The 20,651-nt window shown below is 32.5% G+C and overlaps 3 protein-coding genes across 3 annotated transcripts; 2 read left to right on the forward strand and 1 right to left on the reverse strand.

Annotated features, from left to right (window-relative positions):
- Positions 1 to 7,688: 7,688 nt before the first annotated feature.
- Positions 7,689 to 9,531, forward strand: LOC105795151 (UPF0496 protein At4g34320). The gene has a single exon (XM_012624650.2). The coding sequence runs from the start codon at positions 8,121 to 8,123 to the stop codon at positions 9,267 to 9,269; it is 1,149 nt and encodes a 382-aa protein (XP_012480104.2). The 5' UTR covers positions 7,689 to 8,120; the 3' UTR covers positions 9,270 to 9,531.
- Positions 9,532 to 11,648: 2,117 nt separating this feature from the next.
- Positions 11,649 to 14,734, forward strand: LOC105795152 (cytochrome c biogenesis protein CCS1, chloroplastic). The gene is made up of 8 exons (XM_012624651.2): positions 11,649 to 12,091; positions 12,188 to 12,407; positions 12,508 to 12,619; positions 12,749 to 13,021; positions 13,261 to 13,526; positions 13,620 to 13,776; positions 13,866 to 13,949; positions 14,145 to 14,734. The coding sequence occupies exons 1-8, from the start codon at positions 11,713 to 11,715 to the stop codon at positions 14,298 to 14,300; spliced, it is 1,647 nt and encodes a 548-aa protein (XP_012480105.2). The 5' UTR covers positions 11,649 to 11,712; the 3' UTR covers positions 14,301 to 14,734.
- A 42-nt stretch (positions 14,735 to 14,776) lies between these two features.
- LOC105795153 (4-hydroxy-3-methylbut-2-enyl diphosphate reductase, chloroplastic) lies at positions 14,777 to 18,223 on the reverse strand. Its single transcript, XM_012624652.2, has 10 exons — positions 17,861 to 18,223; positions 17,580 to 17,776; positions 17,275 to 17,454; positions 16,873 to 17,004; positions 16,694 to 16,768; positions 16,498 to 16,603; positions 16,313 to 16,407; positions 15,958 to 16,143; positions 15,753 to 15,839; positions 14,777 to 15,085 (listed from the first exon to the last, which is right to left on the reverse strand). Exons 1-10 carry the CDS (start codon positions 18,126 to 18,128, stop codon positions 15,020 to 15,022), a joined length of 1,392 nt encoding a protein of 463 aa, XP_012480106.1. The 5' UTR covers positions 18,129 to 18,223; the 3' UTR covers positions 14,777 to 15,019.
- Positions 18,224 to 20,651: the final 2,428 nt, after the last annotated feature.

The following is a 20,651-nucleotide window of genomic DNA, read 5'->3' on the forward strand; positions in this document are numbered from 1 at the left end:
TATGAAGGCCATCTCTTATTATTCAACTAAAAAGGACCAAAAACATGAAGATTTTCTGCAGAAAAAACGAAGCTAATGAATGAAGATAAAAAAAAATGGAGAAAGAAACAGGACTTACGTTTTCACAGTTTCGGCTTTGGTTGGAGAGTTGTTGTGGGTTATGTTGATTTTTATAGTGTCAACTTGGGGTAGTCGTCCAAAACCCTAGATCTCCACTTTATTGTTTTGGCTTAAATGCAAAATTAGTCCTTGAATTATAACACCTTTTTCACTTAGGTATTTAAAATATTTTTTTGTCAAATGTAGTAATCCTCAACCAATTATGTCTTGACATGTGGTTAATTTTTTTAAAACTTAAAAGAGGGGTTAAATATTTTGTTTTTCTTTCCTTTTCTTTCTTCTTACTTCCATCTTTCTCTCTTCTCTCTTTTTTATATTGAATCAAAGCACAGGAAACAAAAATCAAGAGAACATAAATAAAGAATTACAAAGCTTTTAATCTCTCCTTAGCTTTACTTACTGTCCATCTAAGAGTAGCATCATGATCATCATACCTCCAAACAACCTCCATCAATTTGTTTAGGAAATAAATATCGTCTAGAATCGGTTTTTGTTCCCAATGAACTTATATGGGTTTCTTCTTGATAATATTCTCAATCATTCTGTCCTTAATTCCAATACTACATGCATGGATGTTAGTTTGCCAAGCCACAACTAGTGTCACGGGGCTAGACCTTTCGTCTTGCAATCCGTACGACCTGACACACAAACGTGTGAGTCCTGTAGGTTTTAAAGGTTGCAAGTCAGACAGTTACACGGCCTGGCACACTGGTGTGTGGCTGGGCCGTGTGACCCAAGTCAGAGAGTTACACAGACATGGGTTGGGACACGACCATGTGTCCCTACTTCGATTGTTACACAGCCGTGTGACCCTTGCAACCCAATTTTTCTAACTTTTCCCTCAATGTTTCAAATGTTTCCAATTTAGTCTCGAATCGTTTCTAAAGCGTTTTTAAGGCCCCGATGGCTCGAATAAGGGACGATATGCATGTGTATGAATGGATTATGCTATGATTATGGTAATGTTTAGAAATGAATTTTTAAGTTATGTTTTTACAGTTATGCTTCGTAACCTTTCGTAACCCTATTCCGACGAAGGATACGGGTTAGGGGTGTTACACACCGGGTGAGCCCAAATTGGTGTGCATATTCCAAACCTTTTCTGTTCCCTTGGGGTCATCCAGCCAATCAAAACTGGTCCATCACTTGGAAGAGACTTAAGGCCCATCTACTTGAATCCTGGTTAAACCGAAACACTTCGATAAATTGTATTTTATCAAGATAATTCTTGTAAATTCTAAAGGATAAACACTTATAGAATTTAAATCCCTTAGAACTTCCTTGTTGTAGATGGGAACTAATCTCAGCCATTGATGTAATTCGATTTGTACCGTTGGATCTGGAGGAGCTCAACTATAAATAGATGTCTCCTCCTTCATTTGTAATCACTTAATTCTTTCCGAGTTAAAGAAATATTTGAGAGTATTTACTCAACCACTTGATGTGCACTATCTTTTTGTAGCTCTCCTTGTTTGTTTGTAGCTTTTCTTTTTCAGAGTTTGCTTCTGCTTTGCATTGGTGCCTTAGAGAAGTTCTACAAGAATTCTCATTTTTCAAGAGTAAGATTGACATAAGCAGATTTGAACCCAAGAAATCGCCTAAAACTGTGCGGTTTGTCAGACAAAAGTTCTAGCCCCGTGACACCTATGTGTAGTTTATATCGTTTGCATATGTCCTTAACAATTTTTGCACGCAAAGCAAAATGTAAGAAAGTATTAGCTCATTAATTACCTAATGTATAACTAATACTTAGTTGCACTATGCGGTCAGATCATAATGCGAAAAGACAACTTCTATTAGTAGGTAATCTATAAGGTGCATAGTTTGATGAATTGAAATTGAGCAAGACGATTAAATAACTATTATGTCGTTTATCAAGTCCAAATAGAGAGATCATTATCTTGGGTATTGGAGTGGTTTACTCCTAAAAGATAGAGATATAGATGTGATTGTCTAGATTAACAACACATCGGACAAGACCCAAATCAAATTAATACTAGATTCGTTTATGGATTAATTCACTTGTGCAGTTATAGTGTGAATTAGCTTAATCTTGAGTAGAGGTGTCCATGGGCCGGGCCGAGCCCAGAAAAAAATTTCAGCCCCCGTACTAGGCCCAGGCCTAGCCCGGCCCAAAATATGGGCTTGAAATTTTGTCCAAGCCCGACCCAGGAAAAATTTCCTAAGCCCGACCCATTTTTTTAATAAACACCAAAAAAATATTTTAAAAATTAAAATATATTTATTTATTATATTCGGGCCAAGCCTGGGCCAAAAAAGTGGTGCCCGAGGCCCTGCCCGTTTTCTAAACGGGCTTCTTTTTTTGCCCAAACCCATATTTCGGGCCTATATTTTTACCCGAACCCTTCCACATGGACACCTCTAATCTTGAGTAAGTAACTATGTGTGCATGACTAGTATAGTTTTATGTATTAAAAGTTGGAGTTCAAATAGTTAAAGAGCCAAAACTTGACGCGTTGGATATACGACTTATGCATGACATAGCTTCATTTATAATAGTGGAATTCATAACCTTATAAAAGCTAAATGATATCCTCTCATCGGCATTGTATGATATCTGGAAAAGTAACGAGACCACAGTTTTTGTTAGTAATTGGCTTTTTTCACGAAGGAAGATGTAATGATTACCATGATATAAAATAGGATCATATTGGGAGAACGGATTTAACCCAAATAAATTAATGATATTCAGGGTAACATTCTTATTACAAGATCATTGAACAAACACTTGTTAAGTTACTTTCGTAATGATATATAATAAGGGAGAGTTCAATCCTAGTACTTTAGTGGAATAACTCAATGATAAATAATGTTGTAATTAGTAGACAAAACGTTGAAATTTAATTCCAAATTATTTGAACCCTAATTATGTATGTCAAATCTGTCTCTTTGTTAGCTTAATATAAGCCTTAATGATTGCATGTAAAATCAATAATATGAATTGAATAAAAGTGACAATTAAGAGAAACGAAGTTCATATATCACTTTCCGCAGTTAATACGTTTTCAAAATAGATGGCTCGTTTTCAAGGATCAAAAATATTATTTATTTATTTTTTTTAAAGTTCAGAGAAATTTCTTGGTCCTTATTAAAAGAGATGGGAACCTTGCTGGTTGCTGCCCATAAACTTGCTAAGTTTGCATTGAATATTACGAATGATTTTTTTTCTTTTTTATTTATAAAAAAGCCGTAAATATTAAAAATTTTATTTTCTTTTTAATTTTTATTATATTTAATAATTAATTTTTTTCAAAAAAAGAAAATTTATAATTTATAAAAAAATTATAAATCGATTAAAATCAATCTATTTAAAAATTCTATAGTTCATAGATAGGCCGAAAAGAGAAAAGGAAAGCCCAAGAAGTGGGGAAGCGTTACAGAGGACGTGACGTCAAGCATCTATTTTATGACGTGGCCTAAACATAATTTTGAAATTGCGGCTGCCAGTATATTGTAGCCACGTGTCACCCCAAAAACCGGTCCACGGACTTTTCGCTTCACTGTTGCTGCTTCTTATGACCGACGAGTCTCCAACTCTCCATTTAAAACACCCCTTTTTTCTCATAAATTTACAAAATTACCATTATCTTATTTCTCATTAAAAAAAATGTAAAATTATAATTATAACAACTTGAACATAAATAATACAAATGAGAACTGAAGCACAAGATATGTGAAATTGAAACTATACACCATCTCTCTTTTTTCCTTGAAGGTTAAGTGTGGCTCATCATTTAATTTTCGAGCACTTTTGTTAGATTCGGATCAAATCGATTAGTATTTCAATTTAAATAAAGAGATTGGATCAATCATTGAGTGATTTGTTCAAAATCGGTAAAAAATAAAAATAGAGATAAAAATAATAATTGAACAAATTTGTATTTTTTTAAATTCTTAATTTATTAATTATTATTGGACCGGTTCAATTTTTAAAACATTGCATTTAAGTCCAAAAGTGTTATCCATTTGGCTTTATTTTACAAGGCAAAGAAGAAATTGCCTAAGAACAAGAAAGGAGAGAAAGAAGCAAAGCAAACCCAAACTTCTAGGGCTACTAAACTTATGCTTGGGTATATTTTATTATTAATCCATACATTATTTATCAATTTGAAAATATAATAATATTATTTAAATTTTGTATAGATACATGTTGATTTATATCCATTTATATCGTAACAGATTGAAAGAATACAATAAAATAGGTCGATTGAGTTTTAGTTCGATTAGTATGGACATTATTGTCAATATAAGAGGACGTAAATTTGAGTGCGTTGAAGTGCATTATCCTTCAATTTATGGGTCAGGGAGGGATTATAGATAGTTTTAGGTATTATATCAAAAGAGCAGGTACAATCAAAATCTATAATGAGATTGTCTATAGTGTTTTTTTAATATCTAACTTTACCAAACGAATAGTATGTATGTGTCATTACATAAGTAGTTTAGGTTTTGTATTCAAAGAAAGTTGGTATTTTTTTTTAATATCCAACTTTATATTTTTTTTCTAATTTGGTATTTGAACTTTTTTTGGTTTGATTTGGTATTTGAACTTGGCTTTTTTTCCTAATTTGGTACCTAAACTTGACACTTTTTCTTAAGTTGGTACTTAAACTTTTTGGGGGTCCAATTTGGTACCTAAACTTGACTCTTTTTCCTAATTTGGTACCTAATCTTTTTTTGTTCAATTTTGTACTTGTCAAACGTTTTACAAATTATTCCAATATACTAACAATGTTATTTTTTTATGAGGTAGCAAAAATAATTAACGTATGACTGATATGTGATAGATGATATGATTTTTTATATTTTATATGTTCAATTACTTTTAGTTTTATTTATTTAATTAATTATTTTATCAATTGAAACTAATAAATTTCTTTTAATTTGGGATTTTAAAAATCTTTTTTTCTTATTTAATATTAATTAGTTAAGCTACTTATTTTTAACATGAATTTCCTCTAATCTTGACAATATTTTTGTAGAATAACAAAAAAAAAATTAACACCGTTAGTGTTTTGCATAATTTGTATAACATTTAATAAATTTAGGTACCAAATTAGGAAAAATGCCAAGTTCAAGTACCAAATTGGGCCAAATAAAGTTTAGGTACCAACTTAGAAAAAAGTGTCAATTTAGGTACCAAATGTTATATTAAACATTTTTAAATAATTATTCAAAAAATAAAAAAAGGGGGTTTGTCTTTCATTACCGAACAAGAACCAACATGTTAGTGTAAAAGAAAATATAAATGTCATGTTTCTAAATAGATCTAAATGAAAATCATTGAAAATTGAAGTAAGATTAATGAAGCAGAAAAGCTTCTTTGTCTTTTAACTTGACAATGAAGGAGTAACAGTGGGTGCAGTGTGATGGTAAATTCAGACCAGAACTTTGTAATTTTCTAAATAAAAGGACTTGTAGTCTTCTCCTTATCTTGGAGACTAAGATTGCACCTTTCTTTTTCCTTTACAAAAACCATAACTAGATTTTGTCAAAAGTTGTCAAGCTTTTGTTTAAGGATAATATTGAACTTTTGAGATAAGGTAGAAATTATTTTTAGGAGAGTAGAAATTAAATTTTAATTTTTACAATAGTAAAATTTGAATAGCCTATATCTTTATAAAATTTAAAATATTAAATCAAATGTTTATCATCTTTAGGGGGTAAAGTTTAATTTTTGCCTTTACTAATTTAATTTTTTTTAAATTTCAAAGATTTAAATGAAAAAAAAATCATTTTAAGGGGACCGGGGCCCCTGCTAGCCCATTGGCTACGCCCCTGTATAGAACTACATTTATTTTAATTAATTAGAATTTGAGTTAGATTAGATATTGTATTTAGAGGCGAAGCTAGGGGAGCTAACAGTAGCTTTAGCCTCCTTAAAAATGAAAATATTTAATTTAGCCTCTTTAAAAATAATAAAATTACAAGTTAATTTATAGTAAACTTACATCTTTGGCTCCCTAAAATGAAAGTATTCAATTTAGCTCTTTTAGAAATAATAAAATTACGAGTTAATCTATGTAAATTTACACTTTGCCCTCTCAAAATATGAAAAAAATTTCTATTTGGCCCTTAAAAATAATAGAATTATAAATTAGTATATATTAAAATTACATATTTATCTCTCAAAAGTTTTATAAATCGGTTCCGACCTCCCTAAAAAAGTTCATGGCTTCACTCTTGATTGTATTATTTAATCAATTTAGTACTTGTAATGATTAATTCTAAATAAAACTTTTAAAATATAATATTATCTAATATTTGCAGTATATGTTTTATTATTTCAAGTAAGTCTTAGCATCAAATTGAATCAAAATCACATTAAATTGATATCCAATAGATATATTAAATGATCAGTATTAAAGTTTAAATTGCATCAAATTCAACTCTAAATATAATATATTAAATTATATGTTGACGGACACCAACTCAATTGAATAATAATAAAATATACTTATATTTTACAAAATAACAAATATCGAAATAATAATGTTTTGATTTTTATATTTTCTATAACATATTAATACAAATGAAATTTTAACTCAAGACACATACTCATTAAAACTTCAACTTAAACATTTTACTTAAAAAAGACTCATTTATTTTTATTATATATTATAAATATTTTATTTACTCTGAATGAATCATACTTTAATATTATTTTATAATCGAATCCAAAATTTTATTTAAAAACCATCCGGTGAAAGTTATAATCATTGGCATAGCTTTAATTAGGAGTGAGCGTTCGATCGAAATGAGTGAAAAAATTTCGAGTTAATCGAGTTGGTGAATCCTATATTATCATCCTAACTCAATTTGAAGTTCTTTTTTAATCGAGTCGAGTCGAAATTGTTCGAGTTAAATTAAAAAATTAAACATGTCAAATTAAAATATTGTTACAGTATAACTAATTTCATGTTAGAACATATAAATTTAAAATAATATATATTTGAAAACTTTTTCAAATCAAAATAATAAAAATAAGATGAGTATCATAAACTTGAATAATTAATTATTTTAAGTCCCAAAATTATTATTTTAGAAAATTTTAAACTTTTAACTTTCTTTTCATATTTTATATATTTTTAAATTTTGATAATTTTTTAAAAATATAAATTTTAGGATTTTAATAAATATTTGGAGTTAAATTTTTTAACCTTTTGTAATTTTGTTGAGAGAAATAAATTTATTAACTTTTAAAATTGACAAGGATTAAAATGATATTTACACTAATCTATCATTTAAATTATTTGAATTATAAAATTCAATTCGACCCGAACTCAAAACTCGAATTAATTACGAATAAGTCGAAATTTAAATTTGTTTGGAAAAACACTTGGCAAAGCTCTTCTCTTTTTATTGGGGGGACCGTAGCTTTAGCGCGTGAAAACTGTAAACAGAAAAAACTAGTTTTAATTACGAGATAGAAAGAGCAAAACACCTTGCTTCCCGCGTTTCCCTTTCCATGTCCCAAAATTTCAATTTTCTCATGCGTGCAAGCTATTCTCTAATGAAAAATCTCTTTATATTTTAAACAAAAACAATTCCCATTCCCCAGCCCTAAAGATCTAATTTTTTATTATTATTATTTTTTTCTTACAATCTCTTGCTTCTTAACGGTTTAAGTCTCTTTAAGATTCTTCATCAATCATTCATTTCACCTCCAACTTCATCACTAATTGCTTTCTTTCTCTCCAAGACAAAACCCCATCAACTCTTCATATTTATCTTCTCATCATAAGATTCAAAGTCTTCTCCTTTGTTTTTCTCTCTGGGTTTTCTAGATTTTCTCTTTTTTTGGGTTCTTTTCTATATAAAATATTAAAAACACTGTTCAAAATCTGATTTTTCTTTAGTGGGGCGGTTTAGTTTGGTAAAGTAGAGATCTTGTTCTTGTTCCAATTTGTTTTTTGTTTTTATATATATAAATCCCATTTATTTTTCTGGTATTCAGCTCATAATTTAAATCAGTAATCATGGGAAATCATACCAGCAAGAAGGCATCTGAAACAACATCATCATCGGCGGCTATGAATGTTAGCAACAATTTACATTCCACGACCGAACTGAGTTCCTACGAAGCAGCTTGTAAGCTCGACATGGAGTTGCAGACCTTCGACACTAATGTCCAGGCTCGAACAAATCAAGTGATCAACACACTTGCAGTCGGTGTCGAAGTCCGAGCACTTTCATTCGATTCATTAAAAGAGGTAACCGACTGTCTTTTAGAAATGAACCAAGAGATCGTTAAAGTTATCTTGGAATTTAAGAAAGACATATGGAAGAACCAAGAACTGTTCGAGCTAGTCGAAGAATACTTCGACAACAGCTTGAAAACACTCGATTTTTGCTCGGCATTAGAGAAGTGTTTGAAACGTGCGCGCGACAGTCAGTTACTGATCCTCGTCGCATTACAACAGTTTGATGAGGAAACAGAAACTGGCGGCCGTGATAGTGGCAGTGAAATTAAATACGCGAGAACATTAGAAGAGTTGAAGAACTTCAAGGCGGCCGGAGATCCATTCACCGAAGAATTCTTTCAAAATTTTCAATCTGTTTATAAACAACAAATGGCAATGCTTGAAAAATTACAACTTCGTAAGAACAAGCTCGATAAGAAGCTAAGGTACATACATGCATGGCGGAAGGTGTCCAGTATGATATTCGTCGCTACGTTCGCCACTGTTTTGATATGTTCCGTCGTGGCGGCCGCCATGGCTGCACCACCGGTCGCAGCGGCTCTCGCAGCTGCAGCATCAATCCCATTAGGTTCGATGGGGAAATGGATTGATTCTTTATGGAAAAACTACGAAAACGCATTGAAAGGACAAAAGGAAGTGATTAGTTCGATGCAAGCAGGAACATACGTTGCCATTAAAGATTTGGATAACATAAGAATCCTCATTGATAGGTTGGAGATTGAGATTGAATCCATGTTGAAAACTGCAGATTTTGCAGTTGAAGAAGAAGCAGTGAAAGTTGGGATCGATGAAATTAAAAAGAAACTGGGGATATTTATGAAGAACGTGGAGGATTTAGGACAACAAGCTGATATTTGTAGCAGAGATGTTAGAAGAGCAAGGACTGTTGTTCTTCAAAGAATTATAAAACATCCCAACAACTGAAAATTTATTGCTAACAACAACAAAAAAAAGGAAAAATGATCCATGTTTGATTGATTTGCAGTATTTGTGTTTTCGATATTACATGTTTGTTTTTCAGGTTATTTTCCAGTTTGGAAATGTTTTTTTTTTGGGTATATGTAATTATTGAATATTGTTTCAATTGTGTAATTTTTCACTTTTCAGCCTTTCATCATTATTGTTAAAACGTATAAACTCAGCTCTCCTAGGTTTCGTTATATGAAAATAATAATTTTAGATTTTAGATTTTTTTATTAATTTAATATTTATTCTTTATTTTTTTAGTTAAGTTTGAAAAACAGTTAAATTGTTATTTTAATAGAAATATTGATTAAAAGATTAAATTTTTAACGATATTGATGAGGTAACCTATGATAATCTCTATATTTCATGCTTGTTTTTTTAAAAAAATTATGAACTTCATTTAATTTTTGGGGTTAAATCATATTTGAGGTCTAAACTTGACAATAACCCTTATATTGAGGTTTGAATTTTGTTTTTCTAAGTTAGTTTCTAAACTTAAAAATTGTTCCTATATTAGGGTCCGAGCTAGGCAATTGTTCTCACATTGGACCTTGAAATTTGTTGTCTAAGTTAGTCCCTAAACTTCACAATTGTTTCTATATTGGGCCATGAACTTGACAATCGTATTCCCATATTATGGCCTAAATTTTGGGGTTTTAAGAAAATATCAAGGACTAACTTGGATAAAAAAAATTTAAACACTAATGTGGGAACAATTGTGAAGTTTAGTGATTAACTTAGACAAAAAATGTTGAGGCCTCAGCCTTGGAGTATTGCCAAAGTTCAAACCCCAAAAAGTGATTTAACTTTTTAATTTTTTTTTATAATTTTTTAAATCATTTGTTGATGTGACATAAAAAAAATATTATTAGTTCAAAGATAAAATATACATAGATTACTACAAGAATGGATTATATGAAATTGTGATTCCACGTCACCACTATTCCTTTCCAATAAGAGAATGACAAATTAGATTTTTCTTCTTGATTTTCAAACTAAAATTTGCTAAAAATCAAAAGGAAAAAAAATCTGATATGTCATTCTCCTATTGAAAAGGGGATGAGGATGATGTAGAATTACAGTTTCATACAATACTTTCTCATACTATCACACAAATTACATGTCAAATCGTTAATAATTAGTGTTTTAATCAACATTTTAATTAAAAATACTTTGATTCTAACTTAAGAAAAAATAAAGATGAAATTGGAAAAGAAAATATATACATTAAAGAATAAGTTAACCATTATGGGTACAGGAGTAAACACAGATGATAAGATTTGATAATATAAAGAAAATGACAAAACATTTTAATTATGATTATGATATAAAATTAATGTAAAAGAACAAATAATTAAAAATTTAATTACAGTGTACTTGTGTTTACATTGTATTTGCACACATATTTTTTATAAATATTATTCAAATTTTAAAATATTGAGAATTTTAGAATTTTAATAAAAAAATGGAAAGAGAGAAGGTAAGTGTATAGTACCTTTATCATTGAGACTAGAGAGTTAAATAAATGAATTTACTCATTATATTATTTTCTTTAAAAACATTGATTGTTTTAAAAGATATTTATTATTGTTTAACTAATATTATATTTTGAAAGCTTTTTCATAATTTTGTAAATAAAATATTTTATTTAAAATTAAACTATAAATGAAAAAATAATTTTCATGTCATTTTTAAAATAATAAAGGTTAACTAGGTTCAAATTTGATTTTATTTGATTCATTTTAATAGTACATAAATTAAATTGGTAAAAATACCTCTCCGATCCCTCTCAATTTTGATATCGAGCAAATTAGTCTCTCTCAAAAAATCAGAGTAATTTAATCCCTATCAGTTTAAAAAATGAGCAACGAAAGACAACCAATAGTACATTTTTATTAGTAATAACAAATCTAGCCTACAACATTTACACATTCTGTCAATTTGATCCTAATTTAACAAATTTAGCTTGCAACATTTACACATTGTCAACATTTACGCAAATATAAACATTGAGAGCTAAATTTATTATTATACCAATCAAAATTATGTATAATTGACAAAATTTACTTTGTGATTCATTATTCTTAGTTTGTTCACTTTAAAAATTAGCAGAGATTAAATTGCTCCAATTTTTTTTGAGAATAACCAATTTGCTCAATATGAAAATTGAGAGGGACTGGAAAAGTATTTTTTACAATTAAATTGCTCAAAGGGATTAATATGATTAAGACCCTATAATAGAGGGACTATTTCACCATATATAAAAAACACCCTGCTTAGGATAAGCCAACAGCAAACGGTCGTTATTATTACACGACCCCTGAAAAAGAAAACAATTATCTTTTAACTAACACTTCCTATCCAAAAACAAGAGACTGTGTGTAGTTCACGAAATCCATCAATGGAAACTCTGTTAAACCCATCAAAAACCCCAAATCTTTTTATACCAAAAACCCATCTCTTTAAACCCTATTTTCTTCATTCTAATTTTAATCCTCAACCCCATAGTTCCTTCAACAGGAGACCTCTCTCAATCACCATTACTTGCAAAGTGAAAACCTCTCAAGGTCGTAAAAACGATGGGAAGAACATATCTAAGAAGATTGTATTAACGGATTCAGCTCCAGAACTGAGTAATGAGGAAATTAAAGCAAAGCCAAAGGGTGGAGGAAAAGCTTGGGGGGTTATTAAGAAATTTCCCAAAAGAGTTTTGGCCATCTTGTCTAACTTGCCTTTGGCTATTGGTGAAATGTTCACTGTCGCTGGCCTTATGGCTCTTGGTAAGTAAATAAGGTTTCCAAAATGGGAAAAAGTTTGATTTTTAGTTTCTTTTGTTTTGTAAAAATGTGAACTTGATGCTTGGAATTTTCAATTAGGTACTGCAATTGATCAAGGGGAATCCCCTGAATACTATTTCCAAAAGTACCCTGAAGAAAATCCAATTTTTGGGTTCTTCACTTGGAGATGGGTTCTTACCCTTGGATTTGATCATATGTTTTCATCCCCAGTCTTCCTTGGAACTTTGATTCTTCTTGGTACATCACTTATGGCTTGCACTTACACAACACAAATCCCACTTGTTAAGGTCGCAAGAAGGTTTGATGTTTTATAGCAATTTCTTGTCTTTTTTTTTTTTTTTTGGGGGGGGGGGGTTTAGAGACATTTTGTACTTATTGAAAATCACCATTGTGTGCAGATGGAGCTTTTTGCAGTCAGCTAATAGCATCCGAAAGCAAGAATTCTCAGATACCCTTCCTCAAGCATCGGTTAGTGATTTGGGTGTTATTCTCATGGGAGCTGGATATGAGGTTGTATTTTCCTCTTCTTTGCCATTTTAAGTTACTGCAAATACTAACACTGAATCATATTTGAACTCTTATAAGCATGGTTATCATGTTTGATGTGTTGCCTCTATGTACATGGTTTGATTAATACAGGTTTTCTTGAAAGGGCCATCATTATATGCTTTTAAGGGACTGGCTGGTCGGTTTGCACCGATCGGAGTACATTTAGCAATGCTGCTGATAATGGCAGGTGGAACACTTAGTGCAACAGGGAGCTTCCGAGGGTCGGTCACTGTTCCGCAGGGACTCAATTTTGTTATGGGAGATGTACTGGGTCCAACCGGCTTTCTTTCCACCCCTACCGAAGCTTTCAATACAGAAGTTCATGTTAACAAATTCTATATGGACTACTACGATAGCGGAGAGGTAAATGTTTATTTCTTGCTGTTTGAAGACGCATAAACACGGAACCTGAACCGTTTGGTAGAGATAAGTACATAAGCTCTTCATAGCAATTGAAATATACAACCATAAAAACCGAATCAACCATTGGACTCAACAACCTTCAAAGCCCCCAAAGCAGCCCCTACCTCGATGTTTTTAAGACACAATACAAACTTTATTCAGGGATCTTCTCTTTTAACCTATTTGACCTTTTGTTTCAGGTTTCACAATTTCACACCGATCTATCATTGTTCGATATGAATGGGAAGGAAGTAATGAGAAAAACACTAAGTGTAAATGACCCTTTAAGATATGGTGGGATTACCATATACCAGACAGATTGGAGTTTTTCGGCACTGCAGATACTTAAGGACGGTGAAGGGCCATTCAATTTGGCAATGGCACCTCTAACGATCAATGGAGACAAGAAGCTTTTCGGGACGTTTCTACCAGTAGGGGACACTGATTCTTCTAATGTCAAAGGAATGTATGTATATATCTTTTGCAGCTTTGTTTTATAGCTTTTTGAGATGCTTATATTGTTATCTGAACATGTTCCCTTGATCAACTGGAACTTCAGATCGATGCTTGCTCGGGATCTGCAGTCTATTGTCCTATATGATAAACAAGGGAAATTTGCTGGGGTGCGACGACCTAACTCTAAACTTCCTATAGAGATTGATGGAACGAAAATCGTCATCGTCGATGCAATCGGAAGTAGTGGTCTTGACTTGAAGGTGACAAGATTTCATATATTATGCATTCTGGGATTTCTCTTAAATAAAAATTTCATGTCTTTCTTAACATAAAACCTTGTTTTATTCAGACCGATCCGGGGGTCCCAGCAGTCTATGCTGGATTTGGTGCTCTAATGCTCACAACTTGCATCAGTTATTTATCTCATGCACAGGTGAAAAACATTTGTCTAGTGTGAGCTCATCTGCAAATCTTTTAAGACAAAATTACAGAGATGACTGATGTTGTTTGAGAAGAAAATCTGATAATGATTAAACGAAATAATGACACTGACCGGTGATTGCACTCTATGTTAGATTGGAATCATCATGTGTTTATGTATGCTCTTTTTTTTTTTTTGGCATATAAGATATGGGCGTTGCAAGATGGGACAACAGTAATCGTTGGAGGAAAGACTAACCGAGCCAAGGCTGAATTTCCAGATGAGATGAACTGCTTGCTTGATCAGGTTCCTGAAATAGTCGAGTCATCCATTTCCAAGAAACCAGATAACATTGGTGGCTAGTTTTCAAGGTGCCGGAAAGGCGAAAATACGAGCATTCAAGCTAGCCACAGTTTTCTAGTTTCTGGTACACTCAAGATATTGTTCAATCTCAATTACATTCAAACCAAAGAAGGCAACAGTGCATTCAACTGAGATGTTAAGAACCCTAGTCATGGACAATACCAAATCCACAACTTGGCAGCAAAGGAGCAAATTTTGTTTATGAAATGTATAGTTACAAAGAATCCAACCCTAATTCCATATCCCACTAAATAGTATATTGAAAGTCATGAGTTAATGCTTCAAACTACCAAAACTAATTTTTTTCATAGCAAAACCATTCTTTATGGCTCCTTTTTGACATTTTTGTATAGTTAATATTATTCTTTATGGTTCCTATTTGATGTTTACAATAATATGCCAAATATAATGAAAACTATTGATGTTTTCTTAGAGATGTAGCTGAAATATTCATGTAACAGATAGTGCTGGAAAGATGAGAGTAAATAGGAGAATTATTAGCTCCATGCATGTCTTTAACATAAAATACTGATTTGATACACTACCGTTCCCCCTGGGAGGGTATGAGACTGTGAGCTTACATTGATCCCTATATATCAAACATTTCATGCTACATAGTTACATACAACACTATAATTCAAGGGTAGGTATATGCGATTACAGTCGGATCCTCCTGTGAGCCCCCCATCGTTGGCTGATGCACCTGTGTGAACCTATACTTATGCTACTTGCAAGGCTTCTTCGCGTTTTATGTCAAACACCTTGATTAGGGCATCTTCGACAACCTGGTTAATCCAAATAGACATATATATATTAATTTGGATAGTATAAACATAGTAGTGTTATTAACAGAAACATATAATATAAAGTTAATAGAACTAGTATAGTATGATAAACCCTGCATTAGCTACAACCAAAAAGTTGCAAACTGTGAAGTCAATACTGCTAATGATCCCTAGGGCTTTTTACCAGGTGATAATTATTATTACTGTGTGGTAGAGAAGGTGAAATCTTAGGAGGATTTTTTAAACATAAATTGTTTGGTAAAGTTAAAAAGCAAAAGCAAAAGTAACGAAAATTATATCATTTTACAAATAAATCTAAATAATTAATAACATTCTTGAAAGCATGCAACATTTGACTTAGCCACCCTTATTTTCTCTTCCCCCATCTTTTCAATATGAAATGATCTATTTTAGTAAATAAGAGTGAAAAATGATCATTTTTCCTATTATTTTCCCCTTTAAACATTTTCCCCTTCCTACCTAGCACTAATGAAAATAATTTTTTCCTCATTTTTTCAACCTCCATTTTCCATCCTCTTCCCTTTTCTATCCTATGTCAACCAAGGATTTAGAATAGACTACATGAAAGACAAAAAAGAGTCCAAACAAACAAATTAAAAGTAAACCAAATTGTAGAAATATGAAATACCACATGAAAGAGAATTACCTTATCTGGTGTGGAGGCACCAGATGTAACACCAATGGTGATCGGACCCTCTGGTAGCCAGTTTTCTGTCTCAACCAGCTCCCCATGCTGGTATAATACAGCATTCACATAATTCAAAATAAAAAGTAGCAATGAGAATACGTTTTTCTAGGCTGACAAAATTAGAAGTTGATCAAGAACTAGATTCCTTTGCACTCAAACTTACTTTCAATTTGTGAGCTATTCTGTTTCCCGGACCTATTCTCTTCTCACTGTCTATCCAATATGAGGGAATCCCACGGTCCTCTGAAATTTCTTGAAGGTGTGAGGTGTTGCTTGAATTCCACCCACCGACAACTAACATAAGATCCAGGTCTTCATCAACCAACTTATACATTGCATCTTGTCGCTCCTGAAAAAGACAACAAATGAGCTTTAATTCAGTATTAACACAAAAATCGGTATGCAATCAGTTGAGGGGAAGAACGCAAGAAGAACCAGCCTGTGCTGTAAAGCCTTCCAGAAGAAAACGCATCACAAATTTATGGAAAAAACCAAACCATCACAAACATTCAACTTACTTGTGTTGCATCACAAATTGTGTTAAAGCTTAAGAAGTGATCAGTGACATTTTGCACTCCATATTTTTGCATCATTGTCCTCTCAACTAATCTTCCTGTTAACCAAAATGTAATCTGTGTCTCAAGGAGCAATTCCTTGCAAGAAGTGATATATATATATAAATAAGCGTAAAAGTGCTACTAACCAATTTCCTCTGTCTCTCCCTTCAGCATTGTAGTTTGATTTGCAATGCCAACTTTTACCAGGTCACGTTCTGGATCAAATCCCTCTGAAGTAGCATTCTTAAATTTCTGCAAATGGAAAAGCCAACCATCATCAACATATTTGCAGAATGCTCGGTACATTTTGCATATGAATAAAATAAGAAACAAAGATTATACCTCCATAAAAGCTTCTTTGGTGGAGCTAGATCCATTAAGTTCACCTCCAAGAATGTAATCACAAACATACATCGCCTTCAAAAATCAGAGAGCACGAAAACAAACAAGTTTAATTTAATAAAATACAAAAGGACAAGCCAAAAAAAGAAAACAGAATGCTTAGTCACTTTAGGACATACCTCAGTCATGTCCTTCACAATGATATAAGTTCCAGCAAAAGATGCAGTTGCAATTGTCTCCTCATGAGCATATTTACCATGTATGATTGAAGTAAAGTCTCCTTTCTTGTGCTTCTCTACTACGTTCCATACCTACATAGAAATAATTTCAGTTTCAAAAGAAATTTCTGAATGCCGAAAGCTGCAAACAAGAAAAATTGAAGAATTGCAAACTATTTTACCCGGAGTAGTGTGAATATCACATGCTGTATATACTCAAATTTGCTAAATGTTTCAATATATTTGCATGTCGGAATCCGTGTAAGACACAGATACTTTACAGAAAATGAAGTGTCCGGACTGGATAAAATAGATTGCAAGGAATTAATTGTTATGACAGAAAAAAATTATGGCAGAAGATACCTTAGTTACCCAAGGACAAGTTGTATCAACAATTTGCACATTTTTGTCATTCAAAACCAACATCTCATCAACTGCAGCTCCAAAAGCAGGCAAAACCACGACATCCTTCTTATCCACTACATCAAACCGTTTCTTCCCTTCCTCGATAGGAATATTTTTAACTTCCATCTCCTCTAATCGCTGCATATATATATATAAAAACCTTGATTCAAAGAAACTAACAACCCACTAATTCTTTGGTAACTTTTTATCATTATATCATATAAACCGCGTAAAAGTTACAAGTAATAGAGAAAAGAACAGACCTTATTAACAGTCGGGTTATGGATAATTTCATTGGTAATCCAAATTCTTTCATCTGGAAACTGTTTTCTTGCTTCATAAGCAATTTGAACAGCTCTTTCAACTCCCCAGCAAAATCCGTAAGCTTCTGCTAATTTTACTGTTACACTTCCCCATGTATATTCGTTTCCATTTTCCTTCAATTTCTTTATAACATCACCTGAGATTTTTGGGGAAAAACGACCAAATTTAAATAAAATTCAAATTAAATAAATTGTTTCGTTTTGTACGGAGCAAAACTTACTAGTGTACTCTCTATTCATGAGCTCGAGCGTTTCCTCTTTGTGTCCGAAACCTTTCCGATTATAATTCTTGCTCCTCGTCAAGTTACGCCGGAAAGACTTTGCATCGAAGTTATCGGGATCCACGGCAACGGAAGAGGACGAATCTGATTCGCCGGAGCATCGGACGGAGATCGGCTTCCGCCGGGAAGGAATAGAGCCGGATCTTCCACCAAAATTATCAGAATCGGTGCGGATGCAGAAACGACATAGTTGCAAAGTAGTCGCCATTGGAGAAAGAGAGAGGGGGTAGGAGGAGATGGGCGCACGTTAGCGGAGTGAGTGGACAGAAATCTGTGAGGTTGTTAGTGGAGCGCGCATTTTATCCTTGGACGAGTGTGAAACTGTGAATGATGATGCAGCTCTTTGGTCTTTTCGCTCCTCGGACAATATTTTTGTCGTTTTACCTGCGCATAATCAATTATTTTAAACTTCAGCTTTAAAAAAAAAAAATTATTTTAACCATAAATTTAATTTTTCTATCTCTTTTATTAAAGTATTTTTTAATATTTTAAAATAATTTTTTGAATTTTTTAAATATTAAAAATTAATTAATTATCAGCGTAACACGCACGTGTATGCCATGTTAGTAAAGTTAATAAGCACTATTTTTTCCTTATATTTTAAGGTGATTTGACGAAGAACGAAAGTTTAAGTACTAAAAAATAAAAAATTAAATGAAGAATTAAAATAATTTATTTTGTAAAGCTAGAGAGTCAAATAAGTCAATATACTTTTATGTATAAGTATTGATCGTTTTGGTTCTCTCGATGCTGTCGAACAATAACTACCAAAAGTAATTTAAAAAATTAATTCCACATATATCCTTCCATTATTGTTTAAATTTTAATTTGGTCCTTAAATTTCAAAACATTTTGATTGAATATTTAAAATATCAATATCGTATTAATCAAGTTATTCTATGAGCCTAGTCATTAGATTAAGCATTTAATACCATACTACACAGGAACGAAGCCAAAAATTGGGGAGTCAACATTAAGTTATACATTTTTATGAGAGCTAAAATTTATTTTTACCATTGTATTGACATATATATATATTTATAGCTTTCAAAATCATTAAATAAAAAATTTTATCATTTTTTGAGAGGCCAAAATATAATTTTACCATTTTAAGAGCTAAAAGCACAATTCTCCATTTTAAGGAGTCCAAGGCTCCCACTACCCATCTCTTCGCTCTTGAGCTTAGACATTGAATATATTTATAACATGTAACTAAATTATAAACATGTGTATAACTTTTTTTTTTTAAGTTTGGGGAAGGATCCACTTACACTAGTGTGTTATACCCCTATCTGTATAAGGACACGTGGCAAGTCGAGAGGACACTTGAGCAGCAAGCCAGTTGACAGCGAACTGGGGGAAGTCATCCACAAGTCATACCTTCCGGCACAACCATCCAGTCAAGTGCAAGCCATCGGGTATGCCAACCTTCAAGCTTCCGTTAAGAACGTGATGTCATTGATTACCAAACACCACGTGGGTTCGACCACTCTATACCATCAAGTCAAAATGAATGAAAAAATCTATCTCATCACAAACATGCTCGTCCCATCGAAGGCATCCATCCATCCATGTGTTATGTAATGATGTCTAGATGACAAATTCAGCACGTTAAATACCTCCTGAAATAATGAAGAGGGAGTCGACTCCTCAAGGATACCAAGCCTACACCCCACCAACTTACTTTTAGCACCTAGTCTTCACACTCTCCTATTCATCCTTTTTGTAACCTTTGACTCTCTGCCCTGACTGGGTGAACCGGCCTTCGCAACAACCATCATTCTCTCATCCATACATCTTCCTTGTTGTATCTTTGTATTAACAATTGATGCGGTGAGCTCAGAGAACATGGCTTCACAATCTCAAAGTGACATTCCCATCGACCCAACCAATCAGACCAATGACTTAGCTAACCAAATCAACTCTTTTACTCCACCCAGCACACCTATCTTACCTAGTTCAGGAGCTTCTTCCGACTTAAACTCTACTCAAGTAATTTCTTCTATCCCCGCAAGAACCTTTTTATAGTACGTACATGCCCTCCTCCTCACTTTGGAATAACTAGTAAAAGCCCTGAGCATTCCCTTAGGCCTTAACTCTATCACCTTTATTGCACCAACTGGAATTGTTCCTGTTAGAGATTGACCCGATTAAGCATGAAATAAGTAAAAATAGCAGAAGAAATTGAGAAATTGAACACACAAATTTAACGTAGAAAAACTCCTCCAAAGAAGATAAAAAACCACGGGCAAAGGTAATTTTACTATAATGGCAAAAGAAACGAAGAGTACAAAAAGATGGAGATAAAAACTAAACCCCGAAAACCCAAAAAATAAAGAACTCTCAAAACGTAAACACAAAATTCTCTAAATGTGTTATGAGTTCTAATATCTAATGGGTGTATTTTCTAAGGTTGTAAAAGAGCCTATTTATAGGCTAAATTCATATGTCAAATAATAATAAAATAATTTAAACAAATCAGTGTTTGACTGAAACGAAAAAACAGAGTTTAACTAGAAGATTATTTTTCAAATTTGACTGAAATCGGAATCATACTTAACAGCTCCCTTAGCAGCCACAAAACATTAGCCACACTTGGTGTGCCTCCTCTTAGGCCTTTGGATCAAGTAGCCATTGTTTGCAGCAAGCCATAACTTGCCTCACAGCCACACACCTCTGTCAACTGTAACTCCTACCCCAATAAACCAGGGTTCTCATCAACAAGCTTTTG

This window comes from Gossypium raimondii, chromosome 3 (assembly GCF_025698545.1).
Source record: "Gossypium raimondii isolate GPD5lz chromosome 3, ASM2569854v1, whole genome shotgun sequence".
Taxonomy (NCBI): Eukaryota; Viridiplantae; Streptophyta; class Magnoliopsida; order Malvales; family Malvaceae; genus Gossypium; species Gossypium raimondii.